This window comes from Lagenorhynchus albirostris, chromosome 15 (assembly GCF_949774975.1).
Source record: "Lagenorhynchus albirostris chromosome 15, mLagAlb1.1, whole genome shotgun sequence".
NCBI lineage: Eukaryota > Metazoa > Chordata > Mammalia > Artiodactyla > Delphinidae > Lagenorhynchus > Lagenorhynchus albirostris.
In genome coordinates, this window is record NC_083109.1 from 29046491 (window position 1) to 29068246 (window position 21756).

Below are 21756 nucleotides of genomic sequence, written 5' to 3' on the forward strand. Positions count from 1 at the left end.
TCTGGTCTATTGTGTCATTTAAAGCTTCTGTTTCCTTTTTTATTTTGGATAATCTGTCCATTGGTGTAAGTGAGATGTTAATGTCCCCCCCTATTATTGGGTTACTGTCAATTTCCTCTTTTATAGCTGTTAGCAGTTGCCTTATGTATTGATGTGCTCTTATGTTGGGTGCATATATATTTATAATAGTCATAGCTTCTTCTTCGATTGACCCCTTGATCATTATGTAGTGTCCTTCCTTGCTTCTTGTAACATTTTTAATTTTAACGTCTATTTTATCTGATATGAGTGTTGCTACTCCAGCTTTCTTTTGATTTCCATTTGCATGGAATATCTTCTTCCATCCCCTCTCTTTCGATCTGTATGTGTCCCTAGATCTGAAGTGGGTCTCTTGTAGACAGCATATATATGGGTCTTGTTTTTGTGTCCATTCAGCAAGACTGTGTTTTGGTTGGAGCATTTAATCCATCAATATGTATGTTCCTATGACCATTTTCTTAATTGTTTTGGGTTTGTTTCTGTAGGTCCTTTTCTTCTCTTGTGTTTCCCACTTAGAGAAGATCCTTTAGCATTTGTTGTAGAGCTGGTTTGGTGGTGCTGAATTCTCTTAGATTTTGCTTGTCTGTAAAGCTTTTGATTTCTCCATCAAATCTGAATGAGTTCCTTGCCGGGTAGAGTAATCTTGGTTGTAGGTTCTTCCCTTTCATCACTTTAGGTAAACCTGCCACTCCCTTCTGGCTTGTAGAGTTTCTGCTGAGAAATCAGCTGTTAACCTTATGAGAGTTCCCTTGCATGTTATTTGTCATTTTTCCCTTGCTGCTTTCAATAATTTTTCTTTGTCTTTAATTTTTGCCAATTTGATTACTATGTGTCTCGGCGTGTTTCTCCTTGGGTTTATCCTGTTGGGACTTGCTGCATTTCCTGGACTTGAGTGGCTATTTCCTTTCCCATGTCAGTGAAATTTTCGACTATAATCTCTTCAAATATTTTCTCGCCTCCTTTCTCTCTCCCTTCTCCTTCTGGGACCCCTATAATGCGAACGGTGTTGCATTTAATGCTTTTCAAGAGGTCTCTTAGGCTGTCTTCATTTCTTTTCATTCTTTTTTCTTTATTCTGTTCTGCAGCAGTGAATTCCTCCATTCTGTCTTCCAGGTCACTTGTCCGTTCTTCTGCCTCAGTTTTTCTGCTATTGATTCCTTCTAGTGTAGTTTTCATTTCAGTTACTGTATTGTTCATCTCTGTTTGTTTGTTCTTTAATTCTTCTAGGTCTTTGTTAAACATTTATTGCATCTTCTCCATCTTTGCCTCCATTGTTTTTCCAAGGTCCTGTTTCATCTTCACTATCATTATTCTGAATTCTTTTTCTGGAAGGTTGCCTATCTCTATCTCATTGAGTTGTTTTTCTGGGGTTTTATCTTGTTACTTCATCTGGTACATAGCCCTCTGCCTTTTCATCTTGTCTATATTTCTGTGAATGTGGTTTTTGTTCCACAGGCTGCAGGATTGTAGTTCTTCTTGCTTCTGCTGTCTGTTGTCTGGTAGATGAGGCTACCTAAGAGGCTTGTGCAGGTCTCCTGATGGGAGGGACTGGTGGTGGGTGGAGCTGACTGTTGCTCTGGTGGGCAGAGCTCAGTAAAACTTTAATCCGCTTGACTGCTGATGTTCCCTCTTGTTGGTTGTTTGGCCTGAGGCAACCCAACACTGGAGCCTCCCTGGGTTCTTTGATGGGGCTAATGGCAGCCTCTGGGAGGGCTCATGCCAAGGAGTACTTCCCAGAATTTCTGCTGCCAGTGTCCTTGTCCTCACGGTGAGCCACAGCCATCCCCTGCCTCTGCAGGAGACCCTCCAACACTAGCCGGTAGGTCTGGTTCGGTCTCCCCTGGGTTCACTGGCCTTCCCCTGGATCCTGATGCACACACTATTTTGTGTGTTCCCTCCAAGAGTGGAGTCTCTGTTTCATGCAGTCCTGTCGAAGTCCTGCAGTCGAATCCTGCTACCCTTCAAAGTCTGATTCTCTAGGAATTCCTCCTTCTGTTTTCAGACCCCAGGTTAGTAAGCCTGACATGGGGCTCAGAACCTTCACTCCAGTGGGTGGACTTCTGTGGTATAAGTGTTCTCCAGTCTGTGAGTCACCCACCCAGCAGTTATGGTCTTAGATTTTGTTGTGATTGTGCCCCTCCTACCGTCAAATTATGGCTTCTCATTTGTCTTTGGTTGTGGGGTATCTTTTTTGGTGACTTCCAGTGTCTTCCTGTCGATAATTGTCCAGCCGCTAGCTGTGATTCTGGTGTTCTCACTAGAGGCAGTGAGAGCACGTCTTTCTACTCTGCCATCTTTGTTCAGGCTCCTGGAGGCTTTTGATGACAGCTTTCTGGGGATGGTTGGAAGGTGCTGCCAGCAGGCAGTGGGACAGATGAGATGACAACTCTGGAATCCTAGGCACACCAAGAAATCCAGAGCTCTGGAAGGGTATGGAAGTTCATCAGGCATTTTTGGAGTCCATGCTTTCCTTTGCTGATCAGACAGAAGGCACACTTTGGTTTCAAAGAGTGCTTTCACTTCCTCCTTGATCCAGGAAGTGGGTGGAAGTTAGAACAGCTAAAGTGGACCCCTCCCTACAGCTGGCTCTCTTGCATCTTGGTCAGGCCCTTCCCCACAGCAGTGTCCCAGCAGCTCAGGGCCTGAAGGTTGATCTTCCAGGTCTGTAGCTTTTCCCTTTCTCCAGAGGTGAGCTTCCTGTGGGTGGCTGGGTCTCCTGATTCCCTCTCCTCTCTGCCAGGACCCCAGGCTTCTGAGGCCCTCCGCACCAAAGCTGTGTTCCAGACATCGGAGCTGGAGGAGAGCAATGCCTGGATGGCAATGAAGGAGGCTCATATGGAGAACACCATGACCATCAGCCTCACCAACCCTCCAGATGCTGTCATTGCCTGCTACCAGCTGAGCACCAAGGTTTCCTCTCGCTGCAAACACAGTAACAGGAAGCTGGGCGAGTTTGTTCTGCTTTTCAACCCATGGTGCCCAGATACGAGCTCCTGAGTCCAAGGCTGAGGTTTTCCTGGAAGCTGTCCTTCAGGAAGTCCTGGGAGGCAAGTTAGGGACAGGGAGATGAATGCCAAGAGCTTGGCAAGAGTGGGCCCAGGAGGAGACAGGCACGGGACAGAGGAAGCTGGTAGCAGATGTTCCAAACCTGCCGCGACAGAGGGGCAGGTATTAGTGGGTTCTGGTGTATGGAGGCCAGTGGGCAAGGAGGTGGCCTAATGGCAGGAGAGGCCTAGGATTGGGTAAGAGCCAGGTTTCAGCCACCAGACAGCCTTGGTTTAGTCCCAGCTTTGCTAAGTTTCTTCCCTCTGAGTCTCAGTTTCCTCACCTGTAATATGGGAATAACAGTGCCTACCTCTTAGTGTTATGGTGAGAAACCATAGAACTAATGTTTGTAATATGCAAGGCACATCTTAAGGAGTACTGGGGTAAGTATTCTTATTAAGGGGTAAGTCAGTAAGCAGTAGCCTGGATCAGTATTCTTATTAATGTTTAACAAATATGAACCTGCCATTGTCATTAAATCAGGTCACTCGAAAGCATCAGGACTTCTAAATTCCTTCCATCTGGGGCTGGGTTGGGGGTGGTCCCTGCCTGGGGAAAGACCGGCCAGGTAGAGTAGGGCTTGGCCGGGAGGCAGCCTGGGAGCCAGCAAGCCCCTCTTGACCTCTCCTGCCCCAGCAGCCTCTAGGCGCCATCCTGCAGCTGAGCCCTGCTGTAGCCCTTTCCCCAGGCCAGTGAGGCCAGACTCCCTGCCCACGCCAGACCCAACCACTGCCTTTCAGAGGATGATGTGTTTCTGGCCACAGAGGAAGAGAGACAGGAGTACATACATGCTCAATGACAGCGGGATCATCTTCCGAGGAGTGGAGAAGCACATCTGAGCCCAAGGCTGGAACTTCAGGAAGGTCTCCAGGGACCCAGGCCAGAAGGGGGACTGAGAGTCATAAGAGACAGAAGGGGGGCTGGGGAGATGGGAAAAGTCAGTGCAGGAGCCATTATGTCTGCCCTCTTCTTCCCAGGAGGGACAAGCTGGGCTGACTCTTAGACCAAGTCCACTTCTCCAGTCTCTACTACTAGTTGTGCTGGGTCCTTGGGAAGGGGTGGTACATTGGGTACAAATAAATAGCTTAGATCAGGGGCTCTCAATCTTGAGTGTGCACCAGAAGGCCACCGAGGGCTCGTTAAAACACACAGGTGGCTGGGCCACAACTCCCCAAGTTGCTGATTCACTAGGTCTGAGGTGGGGCCTGAGAGTCTGTATTTCTAGCAAGTTACCAGGTGCTGCTGCCGTCGCTGGCCTGGAACCACATTTTGAGAGCCCCTGACTTAGATAAGTAGCTACAATACAAGGTGAGATGTTGTGGGAGGGGGTGGAGGCGGTTGGAAAGGTAGAGATGGGAGCAGAGGGAGTTCAGAAGGTCATGAAGGGAAACTCCATCTCAGGGATTGCAGAAGGTTTCATGATATGGGGGTGGAGCCCCCAAAGTCGGGCAGGATCTGGACAGGCAGAGGGAAGAGCAGACAGAGCAGTGGAGGAGGGGAGCCAGAGAGTAGCGGAGGTTCTGTAGAGGAGCTCTGTCTGCCCGGGCTCCGGGCAAGTCGAGAGCCTTGACTGTCAGACTGAGGAGCTGGGGTTTGAAAGCATCTGGGGCTCAGGGGCTGGGCAGGGATGATATACCAGAGAGTTTAAGGTCCACCTAAGGGTAACCCCATCTCAGCATCCACTTCGTTTTTTTTGTTTGTTTTGTGTGTGTGTGTGTGGTATGCGGGCCTTGCACTGCTGTGGCCTCTCCCGCTGCGGAGCACAGGCTCCGGATGTGCAGGCTCAGTGGCCATGGCTCACAAGCCCAGCCGCTCCGCGGCATCTGGGATCTTCCCGGACCAGGGCACGAACCCGTGTCCCCTGCATCGGCAGGCGGACTCTCAATCACTGCACCACCAGGGAAACCCAGCATCCACTTCTTATTGCCAAATAGGAAAGTGAGCCCAGGGTTCCCAGACCTTCCCAATTTTCAAAGACCAGAAATCTTAATTTGTATGTGAAAATCCCCCAGTTTTTAAATGTTGTCAACTAAGTCATTTGAAAACATTATGTAAACCAGTGGGATCGATGCGGCTCCAGAGTCCCAGTTTATCATGAACTTTACTGTGGTTCGTGGGGAGCCATGGGCCTACTGAACAGGGAAGGGAGGTGATTAAGGCTGAGCTTCTGGTTCCCAGTGACTCTTTGAAAGAGGGTTTTTGAGACTTGGGTGTGCTCTGTTGTGTCCCTGGAGGGGGTGGACGGGTGGGCAGTGGGGTAGGCAAACTCCCTGCACAATACAGTGACTGACTAGGGGAGGGTTGTGAGAGGGTCTGAAGTGTAGGTGTGGCTCTGGCCTCTAAGAGCAGCCTCTCTGGGGACAGTTTGAGGAGGACATCCTGGACATCTGCTTCTGCATCCTGGACCGAAGCCCTAGTCACCAAGATGACCCAGCCACCACCAAAGCGTCCCACCACTACGACCCCATCTACGTCACTGGAGCCATCAGCGCCATGGTAAGGAGCCCAGCTATCCCTGCATGCTCCCTCCCTCGTGGGTCCCCGGGCCAACTCCAGGGCCACAACCTAAGATTTTTCCCATCACCTCTTGTTTTAATTCTCTACTGCTGCATAACAAATCACCCCAAAACTCAGTGGTATAAAACAGCCATTTACTATGTTGACAACTTTGCAAATCAGGGACTTGGTCAGGGCAACGTGGGGACAGAACACCTCTGTTCCAAGCTGCTTCAGCTGGGTGTGTCTGAATGGCTGCAGATGTCTGGGATGGTTTGACGGGACCATATATCTAGGGCATTGGTTCCAACAGTCAATGTTTCCTTGGTTCTCTTCCATGCTGTGTCTGCTGGAACTGGAATGCCCAGGTGGCTTGCTCACTCTCATGTCTGGCCCCTGGGCTGGGATGGTTGGAAGAGCTGGGTCTGGCCAGTCATTGCTCTGTGTCTCCATGCAGCCTTTCCACATGGCTAGGTTGGGCTTCCTCAAAGCATGGCAGTCTCAGGGTAATCAGATAAGGCAGCTGGCTTCTCCCCAAGCGATTATTCTAAAATTAAGTGGAAGCTGCCAGTCTCATAAAGCCTGGGCCTGGAAACAGGCACAACATCACTTCCACCATGTCATTAATCAAAGTAGTCACAGGCCAACCCAGATTCAGGGAAAGGGTACACAGAACCACCTCGCTGTGAGAGGAGTACCATCTTTAATCTATTACATGCCAGTGCTTCCTCCTTGGAAGGTAGCCAGAGGGCCTACTAGCTCTCTCTATAGCAAGTAGGTGTTAAGATCAGTGGGTGGGTAACTGTGATTCCAAAAATGGGCAAAGCTGTTTTTCTCATATTTGATACTCTCAATTCCTCAAGACTTCAGAGACATGTTGGAGCACAGAGAATCAAAAGCAGTGACCAGTCCCGAACAGTAGAGTGGTACAACCCTGTAGGATAGCGGTACAGGCTCCCAAGTCAAAGTCCTGAACTCCTGAACCCCTTTTGCTAACTTGCTGTGCGATTTGAGCAAGTGCCCTAACCTCTATGAATCTCAGTTTCCTCATCTGAAAAAAAAAAGGAAGTAATAGAACCTACATCATAGACTAACATAGATTAATATAGATTAATATAATGTGTGCTAAGCCCTTAGAATAGTGTCTGGCACACGGTAAACATTTAATGAATGTTAAGCATCTCTATAACTATCATTACCACCAACAGTCCCAAAAAACAGATTACTTAAAACAGGAAATGCTCTAAAACTGAATACGATTTTCAGCAATAGAGCATCCTAATGGAAGGTAACTGAAAATGATAAATGGTACCAAAAAGTAGGTATTTTAAAACAGCAGATGGCCCCAATTTTCAGACAATTTAAAAACAAGCGGTGGCCCCAAATAAATGGGTGGCCCAAAGTTGGAGATGATTTTACGATGGCAATGTTCCTGAAGAGGGAAGCCCTGCCTGGTGGTGGATTTTTGGCCTCCTCTGCCCAGGTGAACAGCAACAATGACCAGGGCGTGGTACAAGGCCAGTGGCAGGGCAAGTACGGTGGCAGCACCAGCCCACTGCACTGGCGTGGCAGCCTGGCCATTCTGCACAAGTCGTTCAAGGGCAGGTTCAAGCCAGTCAGATACGGCCAGTGCTGGGTCTTTGCTGGAGTCATGTGTACAGGTACCCTGGGAAAGAAGTTCCCCAACCCCTAGTCAGCTCAGTTTGCATTTGTTTCCATATATTTGCATAGGCATTCCTCCCCCAACAAAAAAAATCTTTCTTTATTAGTGATGGGGAAATAGAAGTCTGGGTAATGAAGAGAGAAACCAGATCCCTCATTTATTTGACTTTTGGTCTTTTATTTTACAGGAGTCCCACCTCTCAAGCCCACTGAGTGCCCTTGAGTGAGTCTTGTGGTCCTGGGTCCTCAGTCCCTACAGGCTATTATGGCTATTATAGGGTTATTATATGGCTTCCAAGGTCCTGCCAGCCTCAGAGCCCATCTATTCAAATGGGGGTGGTGGTGGTGACTCTAGAAGTCCCCTGAGAGAATGTACAGGAGATGGAGGTGTTTCTCAGAGTGGAGACGAGAGTCGGCCCTGGCAAAGATAGGGAGGGGGCTGTGGCCAGACCTGAGGCAGGCGGCCTGCTAGGGGTGGCCACACCACTCCTCCCTGAGTCTGGGGTCCCGGCCTGTCCTGGAATCTTGCAAGCATCCTGCTTTTCACTCCTTGGGTGCTTGGGGATTTCGATACAGATTGTGTCCAAATTTAACTTGGCACATGACACGGGCAGGAACCTTAGTGTGGACAAGTACATGGACTCCTTCGGGTGGACACTGGAGGACTTGATGGAGGACAGCATGTGGTGGGTCCTCAGCCGCTGGCTCCCAGGGGCACCCTGAGGCCCTCCCAGATGGAGCTCAGCTCCACTGAGTCTGAGCCAGTTCTGGAAGGGGTGACAGGTGCCCAGCAGAGGGGGTGGTCCCTGGCAGGGTGACTCCTCTTCTGAGATACAGGGGTCTTTGGACACATGACTCAGAAGCCAAGAGGTGGGCTCAGGATTTGACAGCCTTGTACCCCTGGCTCTCCGCTCTGCAGGGCTATGAGCCCTCCCCTAGACACCTGTGACTTGCAGGTGGGGCCAAGTCCCGCCCCTGCAGAGTCACCTCTGTATCCCGCTCCTGCTGTCTGTCAGCTGCCTGTGCTCTGAGCTGTGTCTCAGGTGGGAAACAAGCTCCTTTCTCAGCTCAAGCAAAACTCTTTGCACAAAGCTTTACAAAATTCATTTTGATTTGATTTTTTAAAGTAGGAGATACATTCATGTGCTTTAATATTCAAAAGGTACAGAATGGGCTACAGTGTAAGTCTCCCTCTCTCCATTGCCAGCCTCCCCCTCCTCCTTCTGGACACAACATCAGAGAGAAGCCCTGCAGCTACAGGGGCACACATATGCACAATCCCCACACACCCCCACTTCCCCTCACTTAATATCAGCAGCATAATGTAAACTGTTCATTTTGCTCTACATGAAACAATTCCATATTGGTACATACAAGGTTTCCTTTCTTTTTTTTTCTAATTTATTTATTTATTTTTGGCTGCATTGGGTCTTTGTTGCTGCGCACGGGCTTTCTCTAGTTGCGGCGAGTGGGGGCTACTCCGTTGCGGTGTGCGGGCTTCTCATTGAGGTGGCTTCTCTTTTTGCAGAGCACGGGCTGTAGACGCGCGGGCTTCAGTAGTTGTGGCACACAGGCTCAGTAGTTGTGGCTCGCGGGCTGTAGAGCGCAGGCTCAATAGTTGTGGTGCACGGGCTTAGCTGCTCCACGGCATATGGGATCTTCCTCCACCAGGGCTCGAACCTGTGTCCCCTGCATTGGCAGGTGGATTCTTAATCAATGCATCACCAGGGAAGTCCCCTTATTTTTTATAGTGTTCAAAAAGTAGTAACACCATGCTCAGTGAGCACCTCGTCTATGCCAGACCCAGTTGTGCTGCACATGCAGGCTGACTCATTTTATTACTCTTCTTTTTATTGTGCTTCACAGACATTGCATTTTTATTTCTTTCTTTCCTTTTTTTTTTTTTTTTTTTTTTTGCGGTACGCGGGCCTCTCACTGTTGTGGCCTCTCCCGTTGCAGAGCACAGGCTCCAGACGCGCAGGCTCAGCGGCCATGGCTCACGGGCCCAGCCGCTCCGCGGCATGTGAGATCCTCCCGGACCGGGGCACGAACCCGCGTCCCCTGCATCGGCAGGCGGACTCTCAGCCACTGCGCCACCAGGGAAGCCCCAGACATTGCATTTTTTTACAAATTGAAGGTTTGTGGCAATCTTGTGGCAAGCAAGTCTATTGGCATCATTTTTCCAACAGCTTCATTAAAGTATGTACATTGTTTTATTAGACGTAATGTTATTGCATACTTAATAGATTACAGCATACTGTAAGCATAATTTTATACGCACTGGGAAACCAAAAAAGTTTGTGTGACTTGCTTTATTGCTGTATCCACATTTTATCCACATGTAGTGGTCTGGAACCTAATCCACAATATCTCCAAGGTGTACCTGTGTACTAATTCATTCCTCCAAACAACCTTGTAAGCAAGCTAGTATTGTTATCTCTATTTTGCAGATGAGGAAACCAAGGCACAGAGAGGTTAAGTAACTTGTCTAAGGCTCCACAGCTAGTGAGTGGATGAGAAGTTACAAACCTGTCCTGCCTTTCAATTGTACAGCAAAACCATTGTTTATCTAACCACCTCACATGGCTGGACCAAATATTTGCCTTTACAAACAAGGCTTTTGGAAAACCAAAAAGAGGAGAAGGAAAGGGGAGAAGAGAGGCAGAGAGATGGTCTGAGGCTGGACACCAGCTTGGGAGGAAGGAGTCCTGGGCACATTCCCCTGGGCGTGGCTGAAGGACATTTTTAAGAAGGGGGCTGCTGAGGCTGGCTGTGTTTCCTTCTGTACTATGTGCTCTTCACTATTCCCCTGCTCTTTAGAAAGTCGGCTTTTCTTGGCAACTTGCACATGTATAAGCAGACATTCGGACAAGGTTATTCATGGAAGCCTTGTGGATACAGGAGCTCTAAAAAAAATTGCATTCTTCTCTTTATGCAGAATAGACAGACCCTTCTTTTTGTTTTGGGGATCTCTGTCGCCATACAGGTGATCCATGTTCTCCCTTTCACCCCCAAATGCTTTTCACAATATTTTCCCAAAGAAAAGTTTGGAGGCCAGAGTAAAGACGCCAACCCAGGCCAAGAAGCGTTTCTCTGTGCTGCTTCCTTACTGTGTGACCTTGTGCAAATTATGTCACTTTTCCTAATCTCATATTCTCATCTTTAACATAAGAGACTTAAAGCCTAAACGAAGGCCTACAGAACTGTGCATAATATGAAACCTACCTACCCCCGTGCTTGCCGTAGCCCAGAGATATACTTTCTGTTCCTTGAACACACTAAGTTTTTTCTTGTCTCAAGAGCCTTTGCACATGCTGTTCCTTCTGTCTGAAACACTGTTCCCTTCACTCTTCCTATGGCTAATTCTTTTCATTTTAAGTCTCATCTTAGATGTCATTTACCTAGAGTAGGTCTCCTGCAGTTATTCCCTAACTCAAGCTCCTCTCTTTCTTCACAGCATTTATTATTACTTTATTGTTTTATTTATTTGTTTATTTTTTGTTACTTTATTGTTTTATTTATCTGCTTACTTACTTTTGCCTGTCTCCCTATCTGTCTCCTTTGTTAGAATGTAAGCTGCACGAGAACAAGGATCTTCCATCTTATTTGCTGTTGTATTTCTGGACCTTGAACAACAGGTTATAGATATATAGATATAGATATATAGATATACACACGTATATTTATACATACAGGCAGGCCTCGGAGATAGTGCCAGTTCAGTTCCAGACCACTTCAATAAAGCAAATATCACAGTAAAGTGAGTCACATGAATTTTTTAATCCAAAAGAGCATATAAAAGTTATGTTTACATTATACTATAGTCTATTAAGCGTGCTATAGCATTATGTCTAAAAAACAATCTACATACCTTAATTTTTAAATACTTCATTGCTAAATGCTAACTATTATTTGAGCCTTCAGCATGTTGTACTAGTAACATCAAAGATCACTCATCACAGATCACTATAACAAATACAATAATAATGAAAACGTTAGAAATATTGCAAGAGTTACCAAACTGTGACACAGAGAGACATGAAGTGAGCAGGTGCTATTGGGAAAACAGGGCAGATAGACTTATTTAAGGAAGGGTTGCCATAAACTCTCAATTTGTAAAAAAATGCAATGTCTATAAAGTACAATAAGTGAAGTGCAATTTAAAAAGGTCTGCCTGTAGGTATATTCAATGCTAGGTGCTCTATCATTACAGTTGATGAACGGTTCAAAAAATTCAGCCAGGGCTTCCCTGGTGGCGCAGTGGTTGAGAGTCCACCTGCCGATGCAGGGGACACGGGCTCGTGCCCCGGTCCGGGAAGGTCCCACGTGCCGCGGAGCAGCTGGGCCCGTGAGCCATGGCCGCTGAGCCTGCGCGTCCGGGGCCTGTGCTCCGCAACGGGAGAGGCCACAACAGTGAGAGGCCCGCGTACCGGAAAAAAAAAAAAAAAAAAAAATTCAGCCACAGAGCAGGGCCCAGGGCCTAGCTGGCAACAGGAACTTTCCCTCTCCGAGGGCTCCTCTCTGCTCACCGGAGGCCACCCTGCCCCATCCTCTCTCTGTGGGAGGAATTTCCATGTCTGGAATGAGAGCTGGTTTGTCCGGCAGGACCCGGGCCCCGCTTACAATGGTTGGCAGGTTCTGGATGCCACCCCCAGGGAGGAGAGTGAAAGTACAGGCTTAGGGGGGCAGGTCCCAGACCCCCGCTTTTGCTCCCCTGGAGCTGCTCACGCCCATCCCTCCTGCGCAGGTGTGTTCCAGTGCGGCCCGGCCTCAGTCACCGCCATCCGCAAGGGCGACGTGCACTTGGCCCACCACAGTCCTTCTGTGTTTGCGGAGGTCAACGTGGACTACATCACCTGGCTCTGGAATGAGGATGAAGCCGGGAGCGTGTGTCCTCAGACACTAAGTACTAAGAAGATCGGGAGGTGCCTCAGCACCAAGGCAGTGGGCAGCGACTCCCACGTGGACATCACCAGCCTCTACAAGTATCTGGAAGGTAAGGGCGTATAGCGGCCTCCATCAGCCTCCCCAGTGACCCGGCTGCTGCAGAGGGACAACCACGGGCCGCCCCAGGGCCAGGCCCTTTCCCATGTGATGTGGTGGTGATAGCCTCCTTCAGTACTGTCTCTGAGATTGAGCCAAGTACTTTTAGCTTATATTAACAGCTTCCTCTGTTTGCAAGTAGATTTCCCACATCTAACAATATCAATAGCTACATTTCCTTTAACATATATGTTCCAGGTACTGTATCAGGTATGCTCACATGTGATAACAATAATTACTAATAATAGTGATGTTAGTAGCAGGTATTATTTATTGAACACCTAGGACACACAGCAATAGGCCCCACGCAAAATAATAATAATATAGCAGCTCCTGCTTATCATCTACTAAGCCATGGTCACTAATTAATGGTCACTGGTTTACTGAAGAGCCTGTACTTGTCGGGGGTACAAAAACAAAACATGTATTTTTTCTGGTCACTGCCTCTAGCTATAAAAAGTCACCCTCTTCCCCTCCCCCTAAATAACAGGTCCCTTAGCAGTGCTGTGATCTGATCACACACTTTCAGCTACTCCTGCTTGTTAAAGGAATGTTATTTGGGTAATCAAGACTTCAAGTTCAAACTTGAATCAGAGCTAGTCTCCTCCCCTCCTCTGAGCACGAACTGGAGCGGTGACCCCAGAAGTTTGCTGTAATCGAGGGGCACCAGCTCTGGCTTCCTCCAGCCCCTGCAGTTTACCCTCTAGGGTGGTGGTTTGCAACGCACTGGAGTCACCTGGGGCACAGATTGAACAACAATTACTTTTTGCTCAGGATTCTGTGGGTCAGCTGTGTGGGCTGTGCTCAGCTGCAATGGTTCGCACGTGGTGTCTGCTGGGATCTCAAATGTATCTGGGGCCTCAGATGGGACTGCTGGGCTGGCTATTGGAGCCTCTCGTGCTCCAGTAGCTAGCCCCGGCTTGTCCACATGGCAGCAACGTGCTCAGCAGGTCAGAATGAAAGCTGCAAGGTCTCTCAAGGCCTCACTCAGAACTTACTATGTCACCTTTGCCACATTCTGTTGGTCAAGCAACAAACACCACCCCAGATTGAAGGGCCAGGAAGTACACTCTACATCTTAATAGGAAGAGTTGCAAAGAAAGTATTATGGCCATTTTAATCTACCACAGCAGCCCTGACTGCACCCTAAGTGAATTGCAGTCTCTAGAGGGTGTGGCCCAGCCATCAGGACTTATAAAAGCTCCCCAGGCGATTCCAACGTGCAGCCAATGTTGAGAACACCGGTCTAAGCCTTCTGGTGTGTTAGGCCAAGAAGGAGGAGGACAGAAGAATGGAAATGCCTTTGACTTCAGGGAGCGAGGATTCAGTGCCCTAAGGCAGGCGGGTGCTGCTGCCCTAGTTACTCCGTAGCTCAGGGAGGACAGATGGTGGCTCCGTTACAGCCTGCTGCCTTGGGACTCACTCCTGTGCTGTCCCCAGGCACTGCTGATTTCTTGAGACATTGCCCCCTCTTGCAGTGGAGCCCCTCCCACCCCACTGGCAGTCACACAGCTTCCCTCTGATGCATGGAAGTTTTTGTCCCCAGATTCTGGAGGGGGTTTGCAAGGCTGTGGCCCCCACACTCATCTAGATGCTGTGACCACCTCCAAAGCTGGTGGGGAGAGTTCTTGATGGGCTGTTACCCACCTGCCATCTCCCTTCAGTTCTCTCCTCTGTGCTCAGGGAACACACGGCTCAATAAGCAGACCTCCCACAAGGATGAAATGCCAGCTTCCCCTTCCTGTAGGCACTCTGCCAGTCTTTACCGGCCAGCTCCTTCCTGCAGGCACCCCTAAACTTTAACATTGATTCTTTTAAACACCCCCCAACACACACACACACACACACACACACACACACACACGTTCCCCCAGTTCCTTCTCTAGGAACATGGCCCTTGATGTTGATGACCTTCTCTTCTTCACTGTCTCAGGGTGGGCAGTGAGGGGCGGTAGGTGGTAAGGCCTCTTCAAACTACTACTTCTCTCATAAGTCCTTCAGGTTGATGCCTGGTCCCATCTGCTGGGAGTTTCTAAAACTTAGAATACGGGGTCTTTGAGGTCTCTTATCCTAAGCTTTAGCCATGGCCACATGAGAAATCAACATCCTGTTACAAGATGCCAATAACAGTAGTCACCACTGCTGAGTCCCACTGTGGACTGGCCATATTCACATGTTATTTAATTCTATTATTTAACAAATGCTTACAAAGCAGTTCCCACAAGCTTGTAAGGTAGACGCTGGTTTAACATTTATTTGATAGAGGAAAAAGCAGAGGTGCACAGAGGGAAGTGGACTCAGTGAAGGGACACAGCCAGTGAGTAGCGAGTCTGGCTCCGGAGCCCATGCTATTCCTTTACGCTTGGCTGCGCTATCTAATCATACTATTATCTACTGTTGATTGCCCACCATGGGGCAAGTGATTTTACATCTAGGTTAATAATAATAATAGCATCTAAATATTGTTAAGCATGGTGATAAGCAATGTCTGCACATTATTTCATTTAATATTCATAAAAACCCCGTCTTACATAAGCAAGTTGAAGCATAGGAAGGTTAAGTAACTTCCCCAAGTTTCCAAAATCTAGAAGAGCTGGAATGCTAACCAGAGCCTCTGTGTAATCTCAGAGCCTCTGCCTCTCCACTCTGCTAGACTGCTCCTCTCTTCCATGAGTGCCCACAATGTGCCATGTACCGTGCCAGGTTCTTTTATGTGCTCAAGAAATAAAGCACTCCTAAGTGTCAGGCATGATTTAGAGGCAGGGGAGAAAGAGAAGTGCCCAGAGGATTCACCATCTGGTGAGCGGACAGCATCAGGACAGTACAGGGTGATCAGCTGTACTGTGTTGGGGAAGCCAGAAGGCTGAGGAAGCCCAGAGGACAGGTTGCTAACCAGCCAGGGAGGAGAGGGCAAGAAGAACATCCATGGGAAGGGATCCTGAAGGGAGTAGATTTAGCCAGGAGATGAAGGGTTGGGAAGGCATTCCAGGAGAGGACCCTATGCATCTTGATTCCAGATTCACTGTAAGCAGTGCTGTTCATCCAAGCCATGGGCATCCCATTCTGTGGATGAAATGGCAGGGCCTGTCTGCTTGCTCCGTCCACTGAAGGAGGATACATGATAGAGCAGATTCAGAGTCCTTGGGGACAATGTGCTTTGCCCCTGCCACTGAGTCAGCCTGGATGCTGAGCAAAGAGGAACCAGCCTTCCAAGCAAAGGAAACTGTGTACAAAAAACGCACTGGCCGTCCTCAGATTCAGGTGGGCTTTCTGCAACAGGCTTCAGAGTAGAGTGGAGGAAGGCAGCTTCCCCCGCTAACCTTCAGGCAGAGGCACTAAACACAGAGGCAAGATCTTAGTCAGAGGCTGGTGCCAGGGGTTTGCAGGGGAGCCAGGTTGGCAGTTCAGCCATCTGCCTCTGGCCCTGCCTGTTAGCTTCTTAGGGCTTCCATAACAAATTACCACAAATGTAGCAGCTTAAACCATCAGAAAGTTATTCTCTCATAGTTCTAGAGGCCAGAAGTTCAAAATCAAGGTTTAGCAGGGCCATACTCCCTCCAAAGGCTCTAGGGGAGAATCTTTCCTTGATTCTTCCAGCTGATGATGGCCCCTGCATTCTTTGGCTTGTGGCTGCATCACTCCAATTTCTGCCTCCACGTGGCCTTCTTTCCTCCTATGTGTCTCAAATCTCCATTTCCTTTCTCTTACAATGACATCAATCATTGACTTTAGGTCCCACCGTAAATCCAGGGTGATCTTATCCCAGGATACTTAATTAATCTGCAAAGGCCCTATTTCCAAATAAGGTTATATTCACAGGTACCAGGGATTAGGACTTGGACATACCATTTAGGGGGACACCACAGAGACCCAGTGACCAGACCCCAGGGAACTCCCCTGCCACCCTCTCTCTCCCTCTCTGTTACTCTGCTGTCTGTCTCTTTCTACACTTTTCTGCTGTGCCCTTCCTTCTTGCATTTAGTGGGTCCCCCAAGTGTCAGGTAGGAGAGTGGGCAAGATGAACAGGAAAGCAGACAGTCCCAGCACAGCGTGTTGCTGTCCGCCTGCCAAAGTACAAAATGGCCAAGGGAACAGCATGGGGGAAGGCACAGCTTGTTCAGGCAATAGCAAGTGTGAAAGGGTCATTGGAGGCTCTTTTATACCTAAAGGACTTTGCACAGGATGCTTTCTCTGCCTGGGAAGGTCCTGCTGACTTCATCCCAAGTCTGCCTGACCAGGGGTCTCAGGACCCTACTGGCTTCCTTCTAAGTACATATCACAATCTGATATTTGCTTGAATCTTTATTCTTTCCCCACCAACTAGACTGTGAGTTCTGGTATGGCTGGAAACCTGACTACTTTGTCTTCTGCTGTATCTCCAGCTCCTGTTTCAGCATCTACCACATAGTGATGCTCAATATGGATTCGTATGAATGAATGAATGCAGGCTGATAGCACATAATGGGCTTTGAATGCCTAAGGACTGTGATCCATATGTCGGAGGGCCTTGCTTTATTGATTGTAAGACTGGCTTATGTTATGAGATACATGAGGCACATTTTCACATTTCTCTGTATTGATATATATTTATTGAACATCTGCTGTGTGCCAGGTGCCCAGAGAACAAAACATGTATGACCCTTGCCTTAAAGGGACTAACATTCTAGTGGGGCAGTTAGAAGTTAGGAAAAAGTAAAATAAATAGTATCTCAGATGGTGATAAGTATTCTGGTGGAAAATAAAGCAGAGAAGGATTTTAGGAACAGATTGGGAGGAAGTGAACATTTGTCATTAAAATCAGGTGATCACTAACAGATATCTATAGAAGGCCCACCCAGTAGCAGCAGAATACACATTCCTGGCAAGTCCAAATAGAACATAATCCAGAATTGACCATATGCTCATCCATAAAACAAACCTCAGAAATTTTAAAGGATTGAAATCATACAAAGTATATTCTCTGATCACAATGGAATAAGATTAGAAATCAAAATCAGAAAGGAATTTGGGGAATGCACAAATATATGGAAATGAAGCAATACATACACCTAAATAATCAGTGGGTCAAAGAAGAAATCACAAGTGAAATTAGAAAATATTTTGAGATGAAAGTAAATGAAAACACAACATGCCAAAATTTATGAGGCAAGATAAAGCAGTACCTGGAGGGAACTTTATAGCTGTAAATACCTATATTAAAGAAGAGCGATCTCAAGTAAATAACCTAACCTTCCACCTTAAGAAACTAGAAAAAGTAGAAACTAGAAAAAGTAGAGCAAAGAAAACCCAAAGAAAGCAGAAAGAGGAAATAAGAAAGATTAGAGGAGAAATAAATAAAAAACAATGAAGAAAATCAATAAAACCAAAAGTTGATTTTTTTTAAAGATCAACAAAACTGACAAATCTTTAGCTAGACAGAGAGAAGACTCATATAACTAAGGTCAGAGAGGACATCACTACTAAACTTACAAAAAAATTATAAGGAGTGTGGTAAAAAAATAACTAATTGGTCTTTGTCCCCAGTTCCTGGACATGGCTCCTAAAAACCCTTGAAATCTCTGGAGTGATAAGAGTGTCTTTTGTATGGAAATGAGATGACAGGTGGCTGGGGGTCCCCAGGTAGCTCAGGATGGGGCTGGTTACCAAAAAGGCCAAAACCATGCTTAGAAGATTAGAACTTTACACTTCACCTGAACCTCTGGGGATGGGAAAGGGACAGGAGATTGAGTTAAATGCCAATGGCCAATAATTTAATCAATCATGCCTATATAATTAAACTGTCATAAAAACCCCTAAACACAGGGTACAGAGAGCTACCAGGTTGGTGAACACATCCAGGAACTAAGAGAGTTACCCTCCCAAAAAGGGCATGGAAGCTCCATGCTACCTCCCCGCTCTTTCTACCTTGCCCTATGTTTCTTCTGTTTATCTCTTCTATTTGCCTATTCCTAAGTTATATCCTTTAATATAAATTGGTAATAGTAACTAAACTGTTTTTCTGTTCTGTGAACTGCTCTAGCAAATTACTGAACCTGGGGCCATCACAGTCATGGTAACCCCCAATTTGTAACCAAGTCAAACAGAAATGTAGGTAACTTGGGCACCCAATACTTGTGACTGGTATCTAAATTGCGGGCAGTCTTGGACTGAGCCTTTAAATCTGTGGAATCTGACACTAACTCCAGGTAGTTAGAGTATGGATTGAATTCAAATGCAGGACAGCAAGGTGGTGACCAGAGAGTTGGAGAGTTGATTGGTGTGGAAAACTCCCACACATTTTGTGTCAGAAGAGTTGTGAATAAAACAGTTCATTAGGAGAAAGAATGAACAACTATTTACCAACATATTAGATAACTTTAGATAAAATGGACAAATTCCTCTAAGAATTACCAAAACTGCCTCAGGAAGAATTAGAAAATCTGAATAGATTTATAATAAGTAAAGAGATTGGAGTAGTAATTTAAAACTTCCCACAAAGAAAAGATCAGGCCCATATGATGTCACTGGTGAATTCTACCAAACATTAAAAGAAGAATTAATACCAATTCTTCACAAACTCCTCCCAAAAAAAGAGGAGGGAACATTTCCCAATTCTTTCTATGAGGTTAGTATTATCCTGATAGCAAAACCAGATAATGACATCACAAGAAAAGAAAACTAGAGATCAATATCCCTTATGAACATAGAAGCAAAAATTGTCAACAAAAATACTAGCAAAGTGAATCCAACAACACATAAAAAAGATTATATGCCATGACCAAGGGTTTATTACAGGAATGCAAGATGGGTTTAACATTGAAAACTAATTAATGTAATATACCATATCAATAGAAAAACTGGACAAAAACCACGTGATCATCCCAATAGATGCAGAAAAATATTTAACAAAATCCAACACACCTTCATGATAAAAAGTTCTCAACAAATTAAGGATAGAAGTGAACTTAGCCTGATAAAAGTCTTCTACAGGTTAACATCATATCTAATGGTAAAAGATTGAATGCTTTCCCCCTAAGATGAGGAAAATACAATGTTGTACACCATTGCCATTTTGTTCAACATTGTGATGGAAGTATTAGCCAAGGAAATTAGTCAAGAAAAAAACAGTGTTGGGAAAACTCTTTTCAACAGTGTTGGGAAAACTGGATATCAACATATAAAAGAATGAATTTGGACCCTTACCTTACACCATACACAAAAATTAACTCAAAGTGGATCAAAGACCTAAATGTAAGACCTAAAACTATAAAACTCTTAACAGGAAACATAGGAGAAAACTTCATGACATTGAATTTGGCAGTGATTTCTTGGACATGATACCAAAGGCAAAGGTAAAAAAAGAAAGACAAATTGGACCTCATCAAACTTTTGTGACATTATCAACAGAGGAAACCTGTAGAATAGGAGGAAATATTTTCAAGTCATGTATCTGAAAAGAGGTTAATATCCAGAATATGTAGACAACTCTAAACACTCGACAGCGCAAAAAAAATAAAATGGGCAAAGGATTGAATAGACATTTCTCCAAAGAGGGTATACAAATGGCCAATAAGCACATGAAAATGTGCTCACATCACTGATCATTATGGAAATGAAAATGAAAACCACAATGAGATACCACCTCATAACAATTAGGGTGGCTACTATCACAGAAGGAAAGAAGTCAGGAAGGAAGGAAAGAAGAAAGGAATAAAGGGATGGAGGAGGAGAGGGAAGAAGAAAGTAAGAAAAGCACAAGTGTTGATAAGGATGTGGAGAAATTAGAACACGTGCACTGTTGCTGGGATTTTTATATGGTGCAGCCACTGTGGAAAACAGTATTGAAGTTCTTCATAATATTAAAAATATAATTATCAGATAATCCAGCAATTCCACTTCTGAATATATATCCAAAAGAACTGAAAACAGGGACTTGAAGAGATATTACACCCATGTTCATAGCAGCATTATTCACAATAGCTAAAAAAACATGGAAGCAACCCAAGTATCCATCAAGAGATGAATGAATAAACAAAATGCGGTATATACATACAACGGAATATTATTCAACCTTAAAAAGGAAGGAAATTCTAACACATGCTACAAGTGGATGAAGCCTTGAAGGCATGATGCTAATGAAATAAGCCAGTCCCACATGGACAAATGCCATACAATTCCACTTGTATGAGGTATCTAGAGTAGTGAAATTCTTAAAGACAAGAAGTAGAATGGTGGATGCCAGTGGCTGGGAGAGGAGGGATGGGAAGTTATTGTTTAATGAACACGGAGTTTCAGTTTTGCAAGATGAAAAGAGTTCTGGAAATGGATGATGGTGAAGATAGCACAACAATAGGAATGTACCTAATGCCACTGAAGTGCACACTTAAAAATGGTTAAGATGGTAAATTTTATATTATGTATATTTTACCATAATTTTTTTAAAAAATAAAAAGAAAGAAGAAAAAATAAAGTAAAAGAAAGAAAAGGAAGGAAGGTAGGAGGGTAAGGTGGGAGGGAAAGTAAAGAAATAGAAGAATTTCCAGATTTGCAAGGAAGAGGTAAAACTATCTCTATTTGCACATGATATGATCTTGTATATATAAAATCCTAAGGAATCCACTAAAAGTTATTAGAGCCAATAAATGAGTTCAGAAAAATTGTAGAACACAAGATCAATTTTTAAAAATTAATTGTATTTCAGGACACTAGCAATGTATAATCTGAAAATAAAATTAAGAAAACAAATCCATTTACAATAGCATCAAAAATAATAAAATACTTAACAATAAATTTAACCAAAAAAAGAGCAAGTCTAGTACACTGAAAACTACAAAACATTGTTGAAAGAAATTAAAGACTTCAGTAAATGGAAAGACATCCCATTTTCATGGATTGAAAGACTTTATTTTTTTATGGTGGCAATGCCCCAAAATTGACCTACAGAATCCATGAAACCTCTATCAAAGTTCCAGCTAAGTTTTTTCCAAAATTGACAAGCTGTTCCTAAAATTCACTTGGAAATTCAAGGGAACCAGAATAGCCAAAACAATCTTGGAAAAGAAGAACAAAGTTGGAGGGCTCAAACTTCCCAAATTCAAAACTTACTATAAATATACAATAAACCAGATAGTGTGATACTGGCATAAGAATGGACATATAGATCAATGAAATAGAATCCAGAAATAAACTCTTAAAATTATGTTTAATTGATTTTGACAAGAGTGCCAAGACAATTCAGTGGGGAAAGAATGAGAACAGTCTTTTCAACAGATGGTGCTGGGACCACTAATTATCCCCATGCACAGAATAAAATGGGTCTCCTACATCACACAGTACATAAAAATTAACTCAAATGGATCATTGACCTATATCGAAGAGCTAAAATTACAAGCTTTTAGAAGAAAACAGGAGTTAATCTTCATGAGCTTGAGTTAAACAGAACCTTTTTGGATATGACATCAAGAGCATAAATGACAGAAGAAAAAATTGATA

The 21756-nt window shown here is 45.3% G+C and overlaps 1 protein-coding gene across 1 annotated transcript in view; it reads left to right on the forward strand.

Moving 5' to 3' along the window:
• The window catches only part of TGM6 (transglutaminase 6), a 65810-nt gene that overhangs the window by 20718 nt on the left and 23336 nt on the right, over window positions 1–21756 (forward strand). Inside the window, 8 exon segments of the mRNA XM_060124772.1 lie at window positions 2780–3036; window positions 3827–3871; window positions 3873–3947; window positions 5449–5580; window positions 7064–7241; window positions 7775–7928; window positions 11808–11911; window positions 11990–12238. Of these exon segments, the coding sequence (XP_059980755.1) occupies window positions 2780–3036; window positions 3827–3871; window positions 3873–3947; window positions 5449–5580; window positions 7064–7241; window positions 7775–7928; window positions 11808–11911; window positions 11990–12238 (1194 nt within the window).